Below are 18,301 nucleotides of genomic sequence, written 5' to 3'. Positions count from 1 at the left end.
CCTCACCTAGTTTCTTCCCACTCGCTGCATCCTGCCCTATTACCTCCACCTTTGCACCGTGACAGCAGTCAAATGCACCTTGTGCTGCTGCCACAAGGAAGTCCACATTTATTTGTACAGTGAGCAAAGGTGGGAGCCACCTTTGCAGGTGTTGGTGGAGAGTGTGACGCGACTAGCAGAGTGGCTCCAGAGGCAGAGCCAGATGGGTTTACCCCGGGGCAACCTGCGAGCAGGAGGTGTCCTTCGTCTGTAGGCGGTGGGTGGATGTCAGCGGAGCCGTGCTTGCTTGCAGTAGGAAAGGGGGTAGAATAAAAATGCTGGGGCTGCGGCTACTCAGCCCCCCTTTCAAACCCTTAAGTGCTGTCAGCCTTGCTCAGCAGCTGGGGACCCACATGGCAAGAGAGGACGTGGCATGGCTAGGCAGTCCACCCATCCACGCTGCAGCCAGGAACCGGCCCTGAGCTCCCAGCCTGGCATCCGTCCCCTGGAGCAGGCGGCAGCCTGGGTGACACCGAGTGTGAACGTGATGCTTGTGCACGTGGAGCAAACTTGCTCCTTTCTGCAGCTTGCTGCTCTGCCTGTTGCTTATTAAGGTGGTTATTTTCTCAATTGCACAGCATGCAATCAAAGGCTGGAAGCTTTAGTGATGGGCTCTATACGGAGCAGGGCTGGGCAAGCCAGGCGGCCTCGCCGAGTCGAGGAAAGCTCTCGACTCCTGACCTGACAACCCTGGTCCGACTCTGTCCTTGACAGCCAGGCATGGGGGGCAGCGAGTGTGTCAAGGCTTGTGAGCCAGCTTGCACGTGGTCCCAGATGGAAACTCTTGTGAGAAAGTGTTTGGAGCCTGCCCCAGGGATGGGGTTTTTACTTGCTTTGATGGCAATAGGAAAGGGAGCGACTGGCGCTGGTTCTCTTCAGTGGTTGCTATGACAGACAGCGGTGCAGGAACTGAAATAAACTGCTCATTTCCCAGGCAGACCAGGCTCTTTGGGTAAATCTGATCTCTTTTATTAGACCAACTAAAATAGTTGGAAAAATTCTTCTTGACAAGCTTTCCGGTGCAAACACCCTTCTTCATGCAGGCAGATTTACAAATGCCCTTCATTTCCCAGGGACATTTTTGCAGCACAGTTGCTTTGGGTCTCCCAAGCCGGTCTTTGTGCTGTGTGTAGGCTGGCAAGACGTGAAAGTGTGGCCTCCCGGCCTAGACTAGCCTCTTGTTTGCATGCAGCCTCTCCCTCCTTCATGCCAGCCCTGCCTTTGTTCCCGCCGGTGAGTGAGGAACATCCCTAGAGGCAGATGCGGACGCCCCGAGGACAGAGGGAAGACCAGCGTCTAGTGATGGACATGCAGGGGGTCGAGTTTTGTTCCCTGTTTGGCCCCGGGCTTGCTTTGGGATCTCAAGCGGAGCGTTTCCCCTTTGACTGGTAAAAGGGGATGATTTTACTCGATTGCTTCAGCCTCTGTAGTGCCGAGGCAGCCAGGGACCGAGCCGGACCTGCTGGGGTGCAGCATCACCTCGGCCCGCTGCTGGATCCTCTACATGAAAGCTGATTTTTTTCCCCCTATCCAACTGCAGAAGCCAAAGTCAGTCAGTTGATATGTGTCTGGACACGAAGAAGGGCTGAGCAAGTCTCTGACATGGCAATACTGCATCCCTACCCTTGCCGCCCTAACACACGCATGTGTACTCTGTGTTGTGGGGTGCTGGAAGCGTGCCCCTGATGGGAGACGCTTGTTCGTGTGTTGCAGCGTACAGGTTGGAGGTGGTGGCTTAGCAAAGGCACCGGGAATGGTGTGTGGAGCCCCAAGCCACCGGCTCCAGCCCTGCCAGGACTGCCTGGTCTCAGCGCAAGGACTGTGCAGGGATGACCAGGGATCCTAGTTTTCTCCTATTTGATTTAAAAAAAAAAAAATCCCAAATTTTCTGATTTAAAAAAATAACCCCAAACCCACGCTTTTCCATGATTAAAATGAAACACTACTGCATGCATGCATGCACATCACCCCTGTGCCCTGAGAAAGAGGGCAGACTGGAGAGATGGCTTAATGCAGGGAGGGACGTTATGTGCTCCACCCCATCATCCTGGCCCAAAATCTGCCCCAATTTTTGGGTGCCTGCTGACAGCCCCTCTGCGGTCCTGACGGTGCCCCTGTGTCCCGATATAGCATCAGGAGCTACAGGAGAACGGGAGCACTGCACTAAAGTCCTTGGAGAGATGCCAGCCAACATTCATGTTGCTATCGGTGCCCAGGCAAGGGCTTGGAGCTTCTCCATAGCAATGAGATAACGCCGGAGCCGCGAAAAGGGCTGATGTTTGGGTTACCCCGCAGCAGGGCTGTTTAGCCGGGGAGCTGATGAGCAGTGCAAAGGCCATAGACATCCAACCTGTGCACCCTGGAACCGGCGGGGAGCCCAGCGCCACTGCACAAAACCAGAGCCCTGGTCCTGAGGCTCCAGGGGAGTCCCTCTCCACTCCAGATGGGTGCCCTGCAGCTTTTGGCCCTTCTCCAATTCAAGAGAAGAGGTGAGGCGGCTACAGGAGCTGGAGGCAATGTCTGCAGTTAAAAAAAGAGAGGCTGGAAGTAGGAAGAGTTGGCCGCGGTGGTCCGGGGAAGCGTGGAGTCCACTCCAAACCACACGTGTCGGTTAGGAGCCGGCAGGTCTTTCATGCCCCGGGATGAGCAGTGAGGCTCGGGGAAAGGCAGGAGCAGGCTGGGTAGATGAATCCCAACCCCCCACGGGGAACACGCATGCTAGGATGGGACGAGGAGCCCTGTTTGTGTCCAGCACGCGCCCTTGCCGGGCCCCAGACCAGAGCTGTCCAGAAGGGCCAGGCCTGCCTCGCGCCAGGCCGGCGTGCGGTTCCCAGGAGCGGTGGCGCGTGCATGCATGCGTCTTGCATTACACCCCGGCGAGGCGGCTGAATCCTGGCTAGTCCACTCTGCCTGTGTGCAGGCCTGTCTGTCTGCTTGGCTGTTTTGGATCCCTTCAGTGTGTGTGTGTGCGTGTGTGTAAAGGCTTGGTAAATTAACTTAGATGAGGTATGCATGCATGTGTGTATAAAGGCGTGGTAAAAGAACTTGTAAAAAGCGTGTGCGTGTGCACATAAAGACTTGGTAAATGAACTTAGACATGGGAGGTAGGTGTGCGCATGTGTGTAGCCATACCTGCCACTGCACGCGCACAACACACTCACACTCACACTCACACTCTCTTCAATGCCCCGGGTCCCAGAGGAATTCTGTCGGTTCATCGCGGCCGAGGAAAGGGAAGGGCTTGGAGTTGCTGCTGTGCACAATGTTATTGCTAAATATAACCGAGTGAAAACCCCCATTGAAATGGGCTGTGCTGCAACTGCTTTTCCTGTGTCACCCTCCCATGCGTTCGCTTTTCTGTTTCCGCAGAACAATTCCATCAAAACCTCGAAATACAACATCTTCTCTTTCCTGCCTCTCAACCTGTTTGAGCAGTTTCAGCGAATAGCCAACGCCTACTTTCTTTTCCTGCTGATCCTGCAGGTAGGTGTTTTTCGGCCTCGGCTCTGAGCGCTGCGCGGCTGCAGGTCCACGTGGATTAAAATGCAAACTGTGTCTGAGGGCACCCCAGCGTCGATGTCGAATAGGGGCGCAGGGGCAGACGGCTCAGCTGAGCTCCAGTTCCTGTTCCAGACACCGAGGACTTTTGATGCACTGGGTTGAGATTTCAGTGTCAATATTTGTCAAACATTGTTGTGCCCACGTCCCATCTCCTTTCCGCACTGCCCCTTTGTGCACACAGGTGAGTAGTGCCAAGGGTTGCTTTTGCATCTGCAGTTTTGAAGGCCCGGGTAGACAAAGCCCTGGCTGGGATGATGGAGTTGGGGCTGGTCCTGCTTGGAGCAGGGGTTGGACTAGATGTGACCCTCTGAGCTCCCTTCCAACCCTCGTTTTCTAACATTTTAACTTCCCCCCCGCACACCAGCTGCTGCCTCATCTTTTATCCTCATCTTTCTTCTTGTTCAAAGACAAATGGCTGGTATCGCCTTACACTGAGGGGGCACGGAGGGAGCCAACTTCACAGCCGTTACCGTCGTCACAGCCGCATGGAGGGGAGCAGCAATTAGAGCAAGGCTTGCAGCTAATTTACATAACACTGGGGAGAGGGCTGGCGGGGCGGTATAACTGCATGCAGGCACATGTAGCCCATAAGTTGAATCCACCATAACCTGAAGATGAGCCAAGAGGGTGCTCTTGTTGCAAAAGCAGCCAGCAGCATATCCTGGGTTGTAGCAACCTCGAGTGTCGCTTGCAAACCCAGGGCAGGGATTCTGCGGAGAGGCCTCGCCTGAAGTCCCATGTCCGGTCTGGGCCCTGCGCTTGGAGCAGGATGTGGAATCGGGTGGAGAGAGTCCAGTGCAAAGCAGCGATGATCAGGGGCCTGGGAGGCGAGACTGCGGAGGGGAAGCTGAAAGAACTAGGGCTCTTTAGTCTGGAGAAGAGAAAATTGAAGGGTGGGAGGCTGATAATAGTCTTCTACTACCTGGAGGGCAATGGCAGAGAGGATGAAGATGAGCTTTTATCCCTGGCTGCAGGAGACAGAACTAGGAGCAATGGCCTCAAGCTGCTGCAGGGGAAACTGAGGCTGGAGGCGAGGAGGAGCTTTGTGCCTGAGGGTGGTCAAGCATTGCAGCCAGCTGCCTGGAGAAATTGGGGCATCTCATCTGGGATGGCGGGGGGATGCTCCTGCCTTGAGCGGGGGGCTGGACCAGATGACTTTGTGAGGCCTCTTCCAGCCCATCTTCCCGATGGTGCTGTGATCCTGTACAGCGGGGGGGGGAGGAGGAGGTCCCTTTGTAGAAATCCATGGCTCACGTTGGCCCTGGGCTGCCTTTTGCCCCTATCTGATGATAATGTGCCTCTTCCTGAAGGCTGAGCTTATCTTGCAAGCCCTTATCAGGCCCTCTGCCCTTTGGCACGGTGCTAAAACAGTGATAAGTGCCATGAACTTTGATGCTATCGAAGATCCTCATACCCTCAAGGGACTGATTATGTGGCCAGGTGCATGATTTAAGTTTAAGCTTCATTAGTCATCCAAGTGCAAACATGCCTGGAAAACCCTCCTGATGCGTTGCCCTTTTCCAGATGTCATAGGGCTGGAGCCGTGGTGAAGCCACGATGGTCCAGGAAACATGAGGCAGGCAAGGGGGTTTTTGGTGCAAAACTTCCCCGGACTGACTGAATAGCTGCCTCTCTATGCAGCTGGTCCATAAAAGATATTGCCAATAAACCATTGCTTTCTATAACTTGACAGCTCAAAAATGACACTACATTTTTTTTTTAAAAAACCTCCCCTTTTTCCAGGGGCAAAGATAAGAGATTTGGGCTAACAAAGCCTTTTCCAGGAAGTTATAAGAGCCTGAAATTAGAGTGAAAATCCTTCTTCAGTCATAAGTGTGGCATTGCTGCTATGTTACACCATGGCAGGGTCTTTCTGTGGACTGGATTTATGGTGTTTATGGGGTCCGTGCCTTAGCAATATCTTTGGCTGACCAATTTAGGAGAGAGCTGTTATAAAAGAAGTGCGTGCTGCTCTGCCGCCTTGATACCAAGATGGACTCATAAAAGCAGCTGTTTTTTTTATGTGTCGTTTTGCCCTCCCTCCACTAAAGCAATCGGGTTGTGCAGGCACTCTCCCCTCGCTCCAAGGACCTTGGCAATATTCACAGGATCTGGAATATGACGAGCGGTTGCAAAGCTGGCTCCCAAGCTGCAGTCCCCCCCGCTACGAGCTTGTCTTTGCTGGACGTGTGCATGTTTTAGCTCAGTCGGGATGCCTAACGCTGTGCAGGTCCCTTAGTGTAGACACGACCATACTCCTGTAAAGGTGCTTAGCACCATTAGGGTTATTTCCAGGTAGGAAAAGAAATAGCAATATCAGGATAGGTCTCCTTTGCACCAGGATCACTGCACCCTTGCTTTCTTCTGATGAAACTGTATTGGTAAGGAAGAAAAATCCCACCCCCACTTCTTCCCATCAGCTGCCGGTCCCACCAGGGTCGGGTAAATGTAGATGCTAGTCAGGCAATGTTGTCTGATGATCTACCTGCGATAATTAGATGAACGTGAGCAAGACTCATAAGAGCATATAAAAACATAAGACTTGTGATTTACTGGGTCGGATTGTGGGTCTGTCTTGCCCAAAATCCCGTGTCTTATAGGGGCAGAGAGCAGAGGCTGGACGGGGAGCGACTGGGTCTGAGCAGGGTTTTCCCCTGCTCCTCTCTCCCTTGCAGCCTCCAGCATTTCGGGTCCGATGCAGACGCCGTGCCCCTCACGCCCTGCCCAATAGTGACCGATGCCCCTTGCTTTCAAGCACGCGTCCCATCCCTTGGTGGGTCGGGCTACGCTCTCAGCTCCCCCGCGTCTGGGGGCCACGAGTCCCACCCCTCAGCGCCATGCTGGGTGGAAGAGAACGATCTCTGGTTCATTTTAAACCTACTGCCTACCTGGGTCCTATGGCGACCCCCCATTCTTGTCTAGCGAGAGATGGACCGTCATAAACCCCAGTGACTTTGTCTTTGCCGTGTAGTATATTGTAAGCCCTTCTCGTGACCCTCCTGCAAGCGTCTCTTTTCCAACTCATCGGGCCTGGCCTCTTGAGTCTCTTGATCTTGAAATTTGCTCACATACGGCAAAGTCTCATAAAAAGCAGCCGCTGGGAACCAAAGGACCATCGCCAGCTCCCCGCCCCGAGAGGCAGTAGCTGGCCCTTTAAGGCTGTCATTTATTGCCGTGTTTAGACCAATAGCCCTTATTCTTCTTAACTGCTCTACTGTGCTATGGATGGGCTCGTGCCTCTCCATTTCCTTTTTCTGACATGCGTTTTACACACTCGCACACAAGGCTCCCTTTGCTAGCACTGCTGCTATACTCCCGCTACCCCTATACATAGAAAAATGACAAAATTAAGTAGCCAGGACCCAAAAAGTTGCTTGGAGAGAGATCAGTGCCTCAACCCACATGGTCTATGGAGCTTGCCTCTGGTTGGCACTGCCCTGGGCTGCCCTCAAGTCAGCAGATGCATCAACCTGTACTGATGTGATGACCCAAGAACAACACCCCCCTCCTGCATTTCCCTCTCCGTTCGCAGCCCTGGCCCCAGCTCTCCCACCCCCCGTGCTTCTTGGAGAGCTGTGCACCCCAGACCGTAGTCTGCTCCAGGAGGCTTGTCCTTAGGTCCCCCGAGTGTGTCCCCCTTGCACCAGCAGCTTTGCTATCATCCTGGCTTGCTCTTAAAATGCATCGTGAGTATGCACCAAAAACCAGAGGCCTGGGATCAAAACGAGCTCCCTCCACTGACGCAGGCTTTGCCCGCTTCATGGGGCACCATAGAAGAGCAGGTGACCTGTGTTTCTGTAAGTGCCCGAGCATCCTGCACACTCGGGCACGATTGATTGTGTGATTTGTCATAAGGTCACGAGAGTGTAAGAGCTGCCATTTCCCGGGTTGGAGCACAGGTCCGTCTTGCCCCATCTCCGTGTCACGACGTCGGAGAGCGGAGGCTGAAGGGAGGGCGATTTGGGTCTGAGCAGGGTTTCCCCCCGTTCCCCTCCCCTTGCAGCCTCCAGCACTGAAGACCAAGATCTGATGCGGGGGGCGGAGGCCGTGCCCCTCGCTCCCTGCTCGATAGCTCCCGATGCCGCTTGCTTCAAGGACGTGTCCGAGTCCTTCGTGAATCCGGTTGCGCGCCCAGCTCCCACCACATCCGGTGGCTGTGAGCACCACGCTTTAATGACGTGCTGCGGGGCGGAAAAAACCAAACTTCCTTTGGTTGGTTTTAAACTTTAAAAGTTTGCCATTGACTCTTCTTCACCCTTCTGTCTGTCAGCCCCTATCCCACATCCCTTCTCAGATGTTTGCTCCCATTCTCCTTCTCTCGGCATTTCTTGAGCTCTCCTCAGGCCTTTGTCCAGCCAAAAAAGTTACCCTGGCTCAGGGAAAGCCAACTCCTGCCAACACCGGTCGTCTTCAGCACAGTGTGAAGAGACATGAGGTAGCTGTAATGCAAAAAACAAAGTGAAGAAAAACTCCCTCTGGAGGCCCCTGTTTTATGTCCCGAAGGAGCACAGGACAGGCAGGTTTTCCCTTTGCTTCTCCCAGGTCCAGAGGGTCTCCATCTTCACCCTGCACGCAGGTGACGGCGGGGAGGGGGTGATGCTTTCCCAGCCGGTCTGTTCTCCGCTTGGCCCGTCTTAACTCTGCCCGTCTCTTCCCGCAGCTCATCCCTGAGATCTCCTCCCTGGCCTGGTTTACGACCGTGGTGCCCCTCATCCTGGTGCTGGCCGTGTCTGGCGTCAAGGATGCCATCGATGACTTCGTAAGACGATGGGGGGGGGATCGCTGCCTCCCCATGCAGTTGGTGGGGTGTGGGGGGGTGGAGGCCGAGCCTCTAGTAAATCCCTGGGTTTTCACAAGTGCTGCGTGCCCAGAAGCTCCCCCCAACCCTTATGGGACTTGCTGAATTGGGGATCTTAGTGTGGTGCGTGCATCCGCGCTCGCCCAGTTGGAGATGCCCTGGGAGGGGGCGTGGGGTCCCTGATTCACGGGCCCAAAGGCGCTGGCTGTCTTCAAGTGCAGGGAGCTACGGCAGGGGTCAAAGCGTACCGAGGATTCGGCGGGAGGAAAAGCACCGCGCAAGCGTGGTGTGTTCCTCTGGGAACCCCGAAACGGGGCTGCTTTACCCCCATGCACGTGCATTCAGGGGCCAAGAAGCGTCTCTCCCCCTCCCTGATTTGACTTTTGCCTTTTCAGAATCGGCACAGAAGCGACAATCACGTCAACAACCGCCCGGTGCAGGTGCTGATCAATGGCAGGTGAGGCTGGCAGCTGATGCTGTTGTTGGGGCACCGAGGGAAGTCTCCTACTCTTGCAAATCCCCCATCGCATCGGCCCTTACGGGGTCTGACCAAGCCCCAGCTGAAGACTCGGGAAGTTTTGTCCTGGCAGGGGGCTGTTCCTGGCCTCCCTGCTTGGCTGGTTAGAAACCACCTCCCTGGCTGCAACTTGAGGCCGTTACTCCATTTACCGTTTGTCTCGGAGACACCGATGACTCCTTGCCGTGTCCCATGTGCCTCTGTTGGATTAATACCTGAGCGTTCAGAACAAGACGTGGTCAGCGAGCAAAGAGTTTGGTGTTAAACTGACAGAGACTGTGGATGGATGGAAGGAGTGATAGTGACTGGTGAGGGGAGGCAGAGGAAATGGGCTGATTGAGTCTGCAGAAGAGAAGACCGAGGGGGATTGAATAGCAGCCTTCACCTCCCTGCAGGGGGGCTGCAACGAGGACGGAGCTGGGCTGTTCTCAGTGGGGGCAGACGACAGGACAAGGAGCAATGGGCTCAGGCTGCAGCAAGGGGAGTTAAGGTTGGACATTTGGAAGAACTAATATCCAGTGACCTAAAACAGGCTGGTCTCGCTCACCCCAGGCTGGACCTGGGCTGCAGGGGATCCTTCACAGCTGTGGGTGCAGCAGGTCCAGGGCTGCGTGGCAATGTGGAGCAGTGTTTGGTGTCCCCTTGCTTGCAGCTGGAGGCACAAAACTGTGTTTGGGTGGCAGGGGGCTCCCATGATGGCTATGTCCATCACGGTCCAGGACCCCCAAAGCCTGCAGCAGGCCTCATTGCCCAACTTCCAGGCGCCCACTGGACTGCTGGTAGGCCCGACTGAACAACGTCCCAGGCTGTCTGTTTGCCATGCCTGGTCTAAGTCCGTCGGCTCAGGTCTGCGGTGGAGCTTTTCCAGTGTGAAGGAGACCAAGAGCAGCGGTGCAGGACTGTGGGCTCACCTGGCCAAATTGCACTTGCTCTTTTGTACCTGCTCAGTCCTGTCACGAGGTACACATGCCAGTTGGGGCACGAGCCCTGCAGGCGCCAACAGGCAGCTGGGCGTCTCTGCAGGCTGCTCTCAAGCACTGGTCCCACTGTGTGCCCATGGGCTCGGAGATCGCCCGGCTGCTGGGTGATCCGGGCTGTGCGTGACACCTGATGGGGACTTTCTTGCAGGTTGAAGGAGGATAAATGGATGAACGTCCAAGTTGGGGACATCATCAAGCTAGAGAACAACAACTTTGTGACGGTGAGTGCAGCCCTGTGCCGTGACCGCCGATGCAAGTAAGCCCGGGTGGGGGGACAGGACTAATAGGTTCAGAGACTGATGCGCCGGGGTCCTCTACCTTGAGTTTGCACCCTAATGCCCCAGGAGCTCACCCCCCTGCTTTGTCTGTGTCCAGGCTGACCTGCTGTTGCTGTCGAGCAGCGAGCCGCACAGCCTGACGTACATCGAGACGGCCGAGCTGGATGGGTAAGTGCTCCCGGCCCCGGCAGAAGGGGATGGGCAAGGCTAGGGCTTGCGTAGAAAGCCTCAAGGCCCAGATCCTGCTACGTCCGATCCCCAGCTGCTAACTCCCTGCTCCAATTTGTTTTTATCAGCAGGGCAGGGTGACCCTGGCTGCACAAGCCAGCGTATCATGGTCGTGTTTGCTAGCTGCAATGCCCTTTGCACCCTGCCTCTGTTGCAAGCACGCTCTGTTTTCCAGCTAGAGGACATGGTATGTGCAGTGTAATCTTTGCTGCTGGTGTGGTCCCCAGAGCATGCACGCATCTCGTCGTCCTCCCAAGCGTCGCGTCTCATCTTGGCTTTCCCACCAAGTGCGTTCTGAGTGCTCGAGGGAGGCGCGGCGGTTTAGCTCCAAAGGTTGCAGTGGATGTTGGAGGGAATGGCCTCAGAGCAAGAGGCGTCTCTCGCTGTGCCAATAGCCCTCATGGCAACAGCTTTCCCACGAGGAGTGACCCTCTCACAGTACCTGGTGCCTGCGCCTGCTTTTCGCCAGTGGCAGGAAACTGAATTACTCTAATGACCCTCAGTGTTAGCTTTAAAATTTGTGGTTCTTCTGTGCACCCCCGCCACTGTCAGCATTGAGGTCAGGAGCTGCCGGTGTTACCCGTGTGCCCACGGTATGGGGCTGTGTGTATAAGATGCAAGCGCCCATGTGCCACGAGGGACATTTCATAGGATCACAGATACTGAGGGTGGAAGGGAGCTCAGGAGGTTGCATCCTAGTCCAACCCCTGCTCCAAGCAGGACCGGCCCCCAACTACATCATCCCAGCCACGGCTTTGTCTATCCGGATCTTAGACACCTCCAAGGATGGAGAGTCCCCCACCTCTCTGGGGAGCCTGTTCCAGTGCTTCACAGTGAGAGAGTTTTTTCCCAATATCCAACCTCAACTTCCCTTGCTGAAGCTGGAGCCCATTGCTTCTTGTCCTGTCGTCTGCCCCCACTGAGACCAGCCCAGCTCCGTCCTCGTTGCAGCCCCCCTGCGGGGAGGTGAAGGCTGCTCTTCAATCCCCCTCCCTCGTCTCTTCTGCAGACTCAATCAGCACATTTCCCTCAGCCTCTCCTCACCAGTCCTGTCCTCCAGCCCCACAACCATTTCCATTGCCCTCCGCTGGACTCTCTCCAATGTGTCCACATCCTTTCTGCAGTGGGGGGGCTTGTTTCGATGCTTCCCTTCCCAAAGGCCTGCCAGGAGTCTGGGGGCAGCAGTTAAAATCACCCTCTTCTTTTGGGCCCAAAGCTGCCCTCTCTGGACTTGGCCACAGAGAGCAAGCCCCAGCCATGGAGGCTGGCCCTGCCCCATCTGCCCAGAGGCTGTGGCAAGACCAGGGTGAATCCCACCCCTGGCCCTGGAGGCTGCTGAGACCCTCCCCCTAGCAGTGCCCGAATCTGTGACTATCCCACATAAGTGCTGGGGTTAGAGGGTGATTGAGAGCACATATGGTGGGGTCCAGGGCCCAGCTCCATCACCTCCCTGGCTGGCAGCCCCAGGGCTGCAGCATCTTCTGCAAGCCCGGAGCAGCCAGGCCTTACAGAGGTGCCCGGATGTCACAGGGCTGCGCACCTGACTAGTCTGGGGCTCTCCCGGGAGCTGGTGCATGGGGCCAGACCGCTGCTTTGTGGTGTTGGGGTGGGAACTGGGATCCTCTGACCATAATCTTCTGGCCATGAGCTCCTGAGGCCTCTGGAGCCACTTGAGGCAGCAGCAAAGGCTGGTCTTGCACCTCTTATGGCCGGGCAAAACAGCCGGTGGTTTGCGCTGTAGTCAGAGAGCTGCCAGGCTCTGTGCTGGCCCCAACCCACTGGAGGATCAGGGAAACCCCTGGTTGTGCAAGCATCTGACTGGTGCTTTTGTCTCCTGTGATTTACAGTGAAACCAACCTCAAGGTGAAGCAGGCGCTGACGGTCACTGCGGAGATGGGAGAGGACCTTCAGAAGCTGACTGATTTCAATGGTGAGTGCCCATGGCCATGGAAACCTCCGCATCTTGCCTAGGATGCTGAATCCCGGACTAAAAATCACAGTGGCCTAGAGCGGTGGGGCTGGAAGGGAGCTGCAAAAGTCGCATCTAGTCCAGCCCCTGCCTTGTGCAACCCAGCCCCTAAGCAATACGACACAGTTGCCCCGACACAGCCCCAGGCATGACGCCCGGCGCTGCTCCAGAGAAAGTAGGGGGCCGTGGCTGCCAATGTCCTGCTGCTGCAAAGGTTGTTAATAGCTCCAGAGACCCCAGGCAAAGGCTGTGCTCCTGCTACAGAGGAAAGCAAAACCTCTTGGTCTGCACCAGGGAGCCGCCCCAACTAAACCATCCTAGCCGAGTATCCACCTTGAAAACTCCCAGGGATGGATATTGCAGTGTCTCTAGACAGCCTGCTCCAGTGCTCAACCCTCCTCGGAGTCAAAATGATCCTCTTCATCTCCATCCTCAGCTTCCCCTGCTGCAGCTTGAGGATGTTGCTCCTCGTCGGGTCCCCTGCGGTTACAGAGAAAAGCCCATCTCCATCCTCTCTGTCATCCCCCTTCAGGGATTTGTGATCAAATCCCCACCTCAGTCTTCTCTTCTCCAGGTTAAATAACCCTGGATCATTAAATAACCCTGGATAATAATTCAGCCTTTCCTCATAAGCTACCTCCCAGGCCCCTACTCCTTTTTGTAGTCAGACAATCTCCAATCTGTCCACGTCCCCTCTGGAAACGCAGGGCCCAAAACTGGATGCGACGCTCCAGGTGCGGCCTGAACGGAGCAGAAGAATCCCTTCCCTTGACTTACAAGTGACAATCCTGTTCATACAACCCGGGATGCTGGGTTGTATCAACCAAAAAAACCCCCAAAACAAAGCACAACAAAGCCGTTTTGTCCCCCGCTGCCCTGCGGCAATAATGCAGTGGAAGCCCAGCGAGCCACAAAACATGTCCCTGCCACGTTGCACATCCCCTGGTCCTTTATGTGAGGCAAATAAGAGGCTTGATCCTACTGAACAGGCATTTGCATCCCAGTGGCCACGGTTAGCACCACCTCCTCCAGGCCCAGAAGACTATGGAAGCAATGGTCAACACGCGCGGCACGCTTCCTTGGCTTTGCTTTCTCCGACTTAAATGTGTAGCATCAGGGATTATAAAACATCTGTGCCCTAGCAAAAGAAAGAGGCCAGTGCATGCACGGTTCCCCTTCCACCCAGTCCTCAGGGCTCAGGTGCTCGTACAAGCCCTCCCTGCAGAGGCAGGACGTGCTGGGTTTTTGGGGGGGGATGTTAAACTCACTTCCCCTCCTGGATCACTAGATCTGGGCTGTGTTGGGCTTTGGATCACAGCAAATGGAAGAACTGCCATTCGCTGGGTCGGACCCCCGGTCCGTCTTGCCCAGCCGCGCGGCGGCAGAGCGGAGGCTGGCAGGGAGAGTGACCTGGGTCTGACCAGGGTTTTCCCCTGTTCCCCTCTCCGGCATTTAAGGTCTGGGAAGCTCTGATGCAGAGGCTGCATCCTTCACTCCCATGTTGGTGCAAATGCAACCGGCACGGGTGTGAGCTGTGTCACTACCACCTCTCTGGGAGGGGCAAAGCACCACAGTGGGTGTGCATATGGAGAGGGCCGGGGCGGTGCGGGCAGGCCCCTGTAGGGACTTTCCGTGAGCACTGGGTTCTCAGGAAGTATCTGGAGATAAGGAGGGAAAAAAGGAAATGAGTGTTTGTGAGAAAAACGAATGCTCCTGCTGATTTGAGAAGTCCTGTGGAGTTGGGCTGAGAGATGCCGGGGTCATCTCTGGCTGTACCGCCCAGCTCTGGGGTCTTGCACAACCACCTTCTCATGCTGCGTTGCAGTTGCACGGCAGCTGCGTCCTCTCCACATCCCCGCATTAAAATCTCTGAAAACCAGAGACAACGGGCGGCTGTGGCAGCAGTATCCACCCTCTGCGCTGAACCCATGGTGGTCAGTCTTGACCGTCGCTTCGCGGAAGTGACCCTGGGGTCTAGCCGAGCCGCCATGCTGAACTTGAACTCTGTCGAGGCCGCTTGACGAAATGACATTTCTGCACCAGGATCATTTGACTCAGCCTGTTGCTCAACATCCTCTGCAGAGGTGCAGATGGGAGAGAAGTAGGGCTGGAAGGGACCTCCACTGGAGTCCAAGCTCTTCTCCAATTTATTTCATTTTAAAAGGCCGTTTAGTTCAGAGGGGTAGAGCGTGCTGCTAGTGCACCCACAGTTGCAGGATCTCTGGTCGGACTAGATGATCCCTTGAGGTCCCTTCCAGCGTCACTTCTCTAGGAAAAACGTTCTGTGAAAAACCTTGCTGTAAATACTTGTAATGTTTCCCAGCCTTACTTATATTTGGAAGAGTGCCTGGAATTAGCTCTAGCCTCACTTTTCCCCAGCTAATCTCGGCGCAAGTACTCCAGTATTTATGCAGTTCTTAACTGAAGGGCTTCCCAGGACAGGAAGAGAGCAAAAGGCTGAGTAGCTAATAAAGGCAGTGGATCAAAATGCTTTACGGGGAGCCTGGTGTGTGTTGGTCCACGTAGAGAACTGCTTGCAGCGCGATGGCTGTCCTGTGCTGTTGGGTATCAGGAAGCAGGAGACGGGAGAGGAAGCGATACGACGGGCTCAGTCAGCTCTCGCCAGCTGCGCCTGCGCGGCACGGTCTTTGGCAGTTTTTGGGTGACATGGGTTCATTTGGGGATCCAGTAAGTTCCCATGGGTTACTGTGCTCAAGGCAGGAATTGCTGGATCCTTGGGGACCAGCAATGATCCTTGGGTACCAGGCGCAGCCTAAATAGTCTGCATAAGCCATGCCTGAGCAGAAGCATCGACTTCAGGATAAAAATATCTGGTCTTGATTTGTTGAGCCCTCTCATGATGAAACTGCTCAGTGGTTAATTGCCCTCAGGGTTACATTGGTGCACTTCTCTCTACATTAGTCCGGCTTCACCTCCCAGATCTCAGCTTGGCTTTGTCTCTGCTGGACGGTACAGCCCTCTTCCTTTCTGTTTCGGTTCCCCAGTGCAGACAGTTGTCGCCCCACGACCTTCTCCTTGATGAGTTAAATAGATGGAGAGGGTGCCTGCATTGCACGTGGCAGCGTTGTGCAGGGATACCTGGGCAGCCTAAGCTCAGAGCTCTGCTCATATTCAATAGCCAAAAGAAATCCAAATGCCGAAGGGATCCAACCGAACCCTTGGGTTTCCATGTGAAGGTAGGGTAGGTCGCAGAAGTCATAGAGAAGTGGGGCTGAAAGAGACCTGCAAAGGTCACATCTAGCCCAAGCCCTGCCTGAGGCAGGATCAGCTCTGTGCAAACCAGCCCAGACAAAGCCATCATCCAGACTTGCGGTACCCAGGAAAAGCAGCGCTTCCAGCATGAACGATGGGGGCCAGGAGATCCGAGGCTGAAACGGCCCACGCGCAGAGTGCGGCGAGGGATGCCGCGCATTCGGGCCGAGGCCTTGCTAGTCCAAGCAACGCGCCCGTTGTCTTCTACCCACAGGCGAAGTCAAATGCGAGGCGCCCAACAACAAACTGGATAAGTTCATGGGGACTCTGACAGTCCACGGCGAGAAATACGCCCTCGACAATGAGAAGATGTTGCTGCGAGGCTGCACCATCAGGAACACGGAGTGGTGCTTCGGGCTGGTCATCTTTGCTGGTAGGTGGGAGCGGGGAGGAGAGCGGTGCCCTGCGAAGCACAGCTCCGGGGGAGGGGAGAGCCGACGTGCCCCCTTTGGGAAAGCTGTTTGCACCGGGCACAAAATCGCGTGTCGGGGCTGGTCGTGCTGTGTGCGCCCTGCAGCAGACTGGGGAAGGGGCAGGGGGCAGGAAGCAGAGCAGTAGATTGGGCAGAGAGCACAAGACCGGAAGCAGAAAGCAGAGCAGGGAGAGGGCAGGGTTTGGCAGGGCACTTGGAGGGTTGCGGGGCCACCTTGTGCCTCACCTGCCTGAAACGGTACTAAATGATGCATCGTCCTGCTTTGAGCAGGGGGTTGGGTTAGAAGTGACCTCCTTGCTCTATGCCTCTACATCTCCATCTGTATTATGGGGATAACAGCACATGCCCACCTCCCCGCAGGGCTGTGAGGGTCCACTGCGGTTTGCAAAGTGCCCGGGAGCCGTGGAGGGAGGCAGCTTGAGCTGGGCTGAGCGTGACCGGTGTGAATCACGGCTGTGTTTGCTTTTCCAGGGCCGGACACCAAGTTAATGCAGAACAGTGGGAAAACAACATTTAAACGGACGAGCATCGATCGGCTAATGAACTTCCTTGTGCTTCTGGTGAGTCCCGCCTGCAGATGTGCTCAGTGCTTAGGCATGCCCCTGCCCCCCCCGTGCGAGGACACTGATAGCGGCTCTTGAATCTGTCGCCAGCTCTGGAAAGGCTCGGTCGTTAAATCAACAGCGTCGAGGCCCTTTCCTCTTGGCTTTTCATCTCCTGTGCTATTGCTCTGCAGGAGTCCCTTTGAAACCTGCCCGTGCCATCTCCCTGGCGGGGTGGGTGGCTTTCAGTTTAAAACAACACTAATGTTTCCTTCTCTCTTTCCTGCTTCCTTGATATCTTCAGTGACGGCGGCTCAGCTCTTGGTAATCAGGTTGGTTCATTTGCCTGGCGCTCTCCGCTTCTCCGTGTAAAATAGCAGGGGCTCAGTAATAACCCGAGACTGGCACTTTTTGCCAAGCATGTTGGGAAGCATGGAGCAGCTCAAGGAGGGTAGTCCCCGTTGGTGGGAAGTGGAGAAAAGGACCTGGGGGTGACAGTGGACAATAAGCTAGGTATGAACCAGTTCCTCCTAACCCACATCTGCAATAGCAGCTTCAACCCGTGCCTTTCGCAGCATGCACTAGCCGACTTGGCTCTCTCGGCAATAAGTCACGACTGAAATGACATTACAACAGAGCTCAGACCAGCTACCTCAGGGCCATCGCAGGGGTCTGCAGATCTTGCGACTACCTGCTTTAAATCCATTGCTACGCAGCAGCTCCAGTGGTGTGGACGCCTGGTCCCAGCCACCACGGCTGCTTCGCACGTGATGGTAGATCAACCCTCCACCCCGCTGGTAGAAGAGCTCCTGCTTAAATATGGCCAAGTCGGCCCCTCCACGAGACCTTTGCCAGCAGCTTTTTCTTTGATAAAATAGCTTTTTCAGCCACAAACACAGGGGATGAGATTCTGGGTGTAAATCAGTGATGTCTCAATGGTGTTTCTCCAGCTGAGCCTTGCCCAGCTCTTTGGGTCTCTTTCCTTCTCTAAAAGGACTCGGGAGAGAAGTGAAGCCTGTGCCCCAGCTTGCACGACTCCCCCCAGATGCTTGAGCTCAGATTAATTCACCTCTGGCAGCAGGTCCTTGTCCTTTCTGGCGTGAGGCGGCAGCTGCCACAGATGTTCACCTCTGGAGCGTGTCGGGGGCTGGATAGCTCATGCTGCTGCTTGTCGGGGCTTGTGAATGAAGATCTGATGCGCGCCGGCCCCAGGCGTGGCACTGGGGTGGACTCCGGTAGTGACTGCTGGATGGGGACTGAAGGGGGTCACGTCTCTATGTCACCACAGGCACCTGTAGCATCAGGGTGAATGCTGAATCTGTGGGAAACTTGCACTCCCTTCAGCCTGCCCTGGGGTCAGAGTGCCTCTGCTCTTCTGCCTCTCAGCACCCATGCATGGTTTCATGCATCCCTTTCTGGCCATCCATTTAGCATGGAGCAATCCCCTGCACCGGTGCAGGCTGGGGGTGATGGGCTGGGCAGCAGCTCTGCAGAAAAGGACCTGGAGGTGACAGTGGGCAATAAGCTGGATATGAGCCAGCAGTGCGCCCTTGCTGCCAAGAAGGCGACCGGCATCCTGGGCTGCATTGACAGGAGCGTTGCCGGCAGATGGAGGGCAGTGATTTGTCCCCTCTATTCAGCACTGGTGAGGCCACATCTGGAGTCCTGTGTCCAGCTGTGACC

At 55.5% G+C, this 18,301-nt stretch overlaps 1 protein-coding gene across 2 annotated transcripts in view; it reads left to right on the top strand.

Annotated features, from left to right (window-relative positions):
• LOC149867893 (phospholipid-transporting ATPase ID-like) overlaps positions 1–18,301 on the top strand; it is a 68,477-nt gene that overhangs the window by 20,889 nt on the left and 29,287 nt on the right. For both annotated transcript variants that reach the window (XM_090037503.1, XM_090037504.1), the window contains 8 exons: positions 3,409–3,522; positions 8,261–8,359; positions 8,794–8,855; positions 10,044–10,116; positions 10,271–10,341; positions 12,249–12,331; positions 15,858–16,016; positions 16,548–16,636. In XM_090037503.1, coding sequence (XP_089893629.1) covers positions 3,409–3,522; positions 8,261–8,359; positions 8,794–8,855; positions 10,044–10,116; positions 10,271–10,341; positions 12,249–12,331; positions 15,858–16,016; positions 16,548–16,636 — 750 coding nt within the window. The remainder of the gene's footprint in view (positions 1–3,408; positions 3,523–8,260; positions 8,360–8,793; positions 8,856–10,043; positions 10,117–10,270; positions 10,342–12,248; positions 12,332–15,857; positions 16,017–16,547; positions 16,637–18,301) is intronic.

The sequence above is a fragment of the Crocodylus siamensis genome, chromosome 3 (assembly GCF_052110815.1).
Source record: "Crocodylus siamensis isolate JL-2025a chromosome 3, ASM5211081v1, whole genome shotgun sequence".
Classification (NCBI taxonomy): domain Eukaryota; kingdom Metazoa; phylum Chordata; order Crocodylia; family Crocodylidae; genus Crocodylus; species Crocodylus siamensis.
The sequence above is the reverse complement of the archived record's forward strand: the minus strand, read 5'-3'. Positions and strand labels throughout refer to the sequence as shown.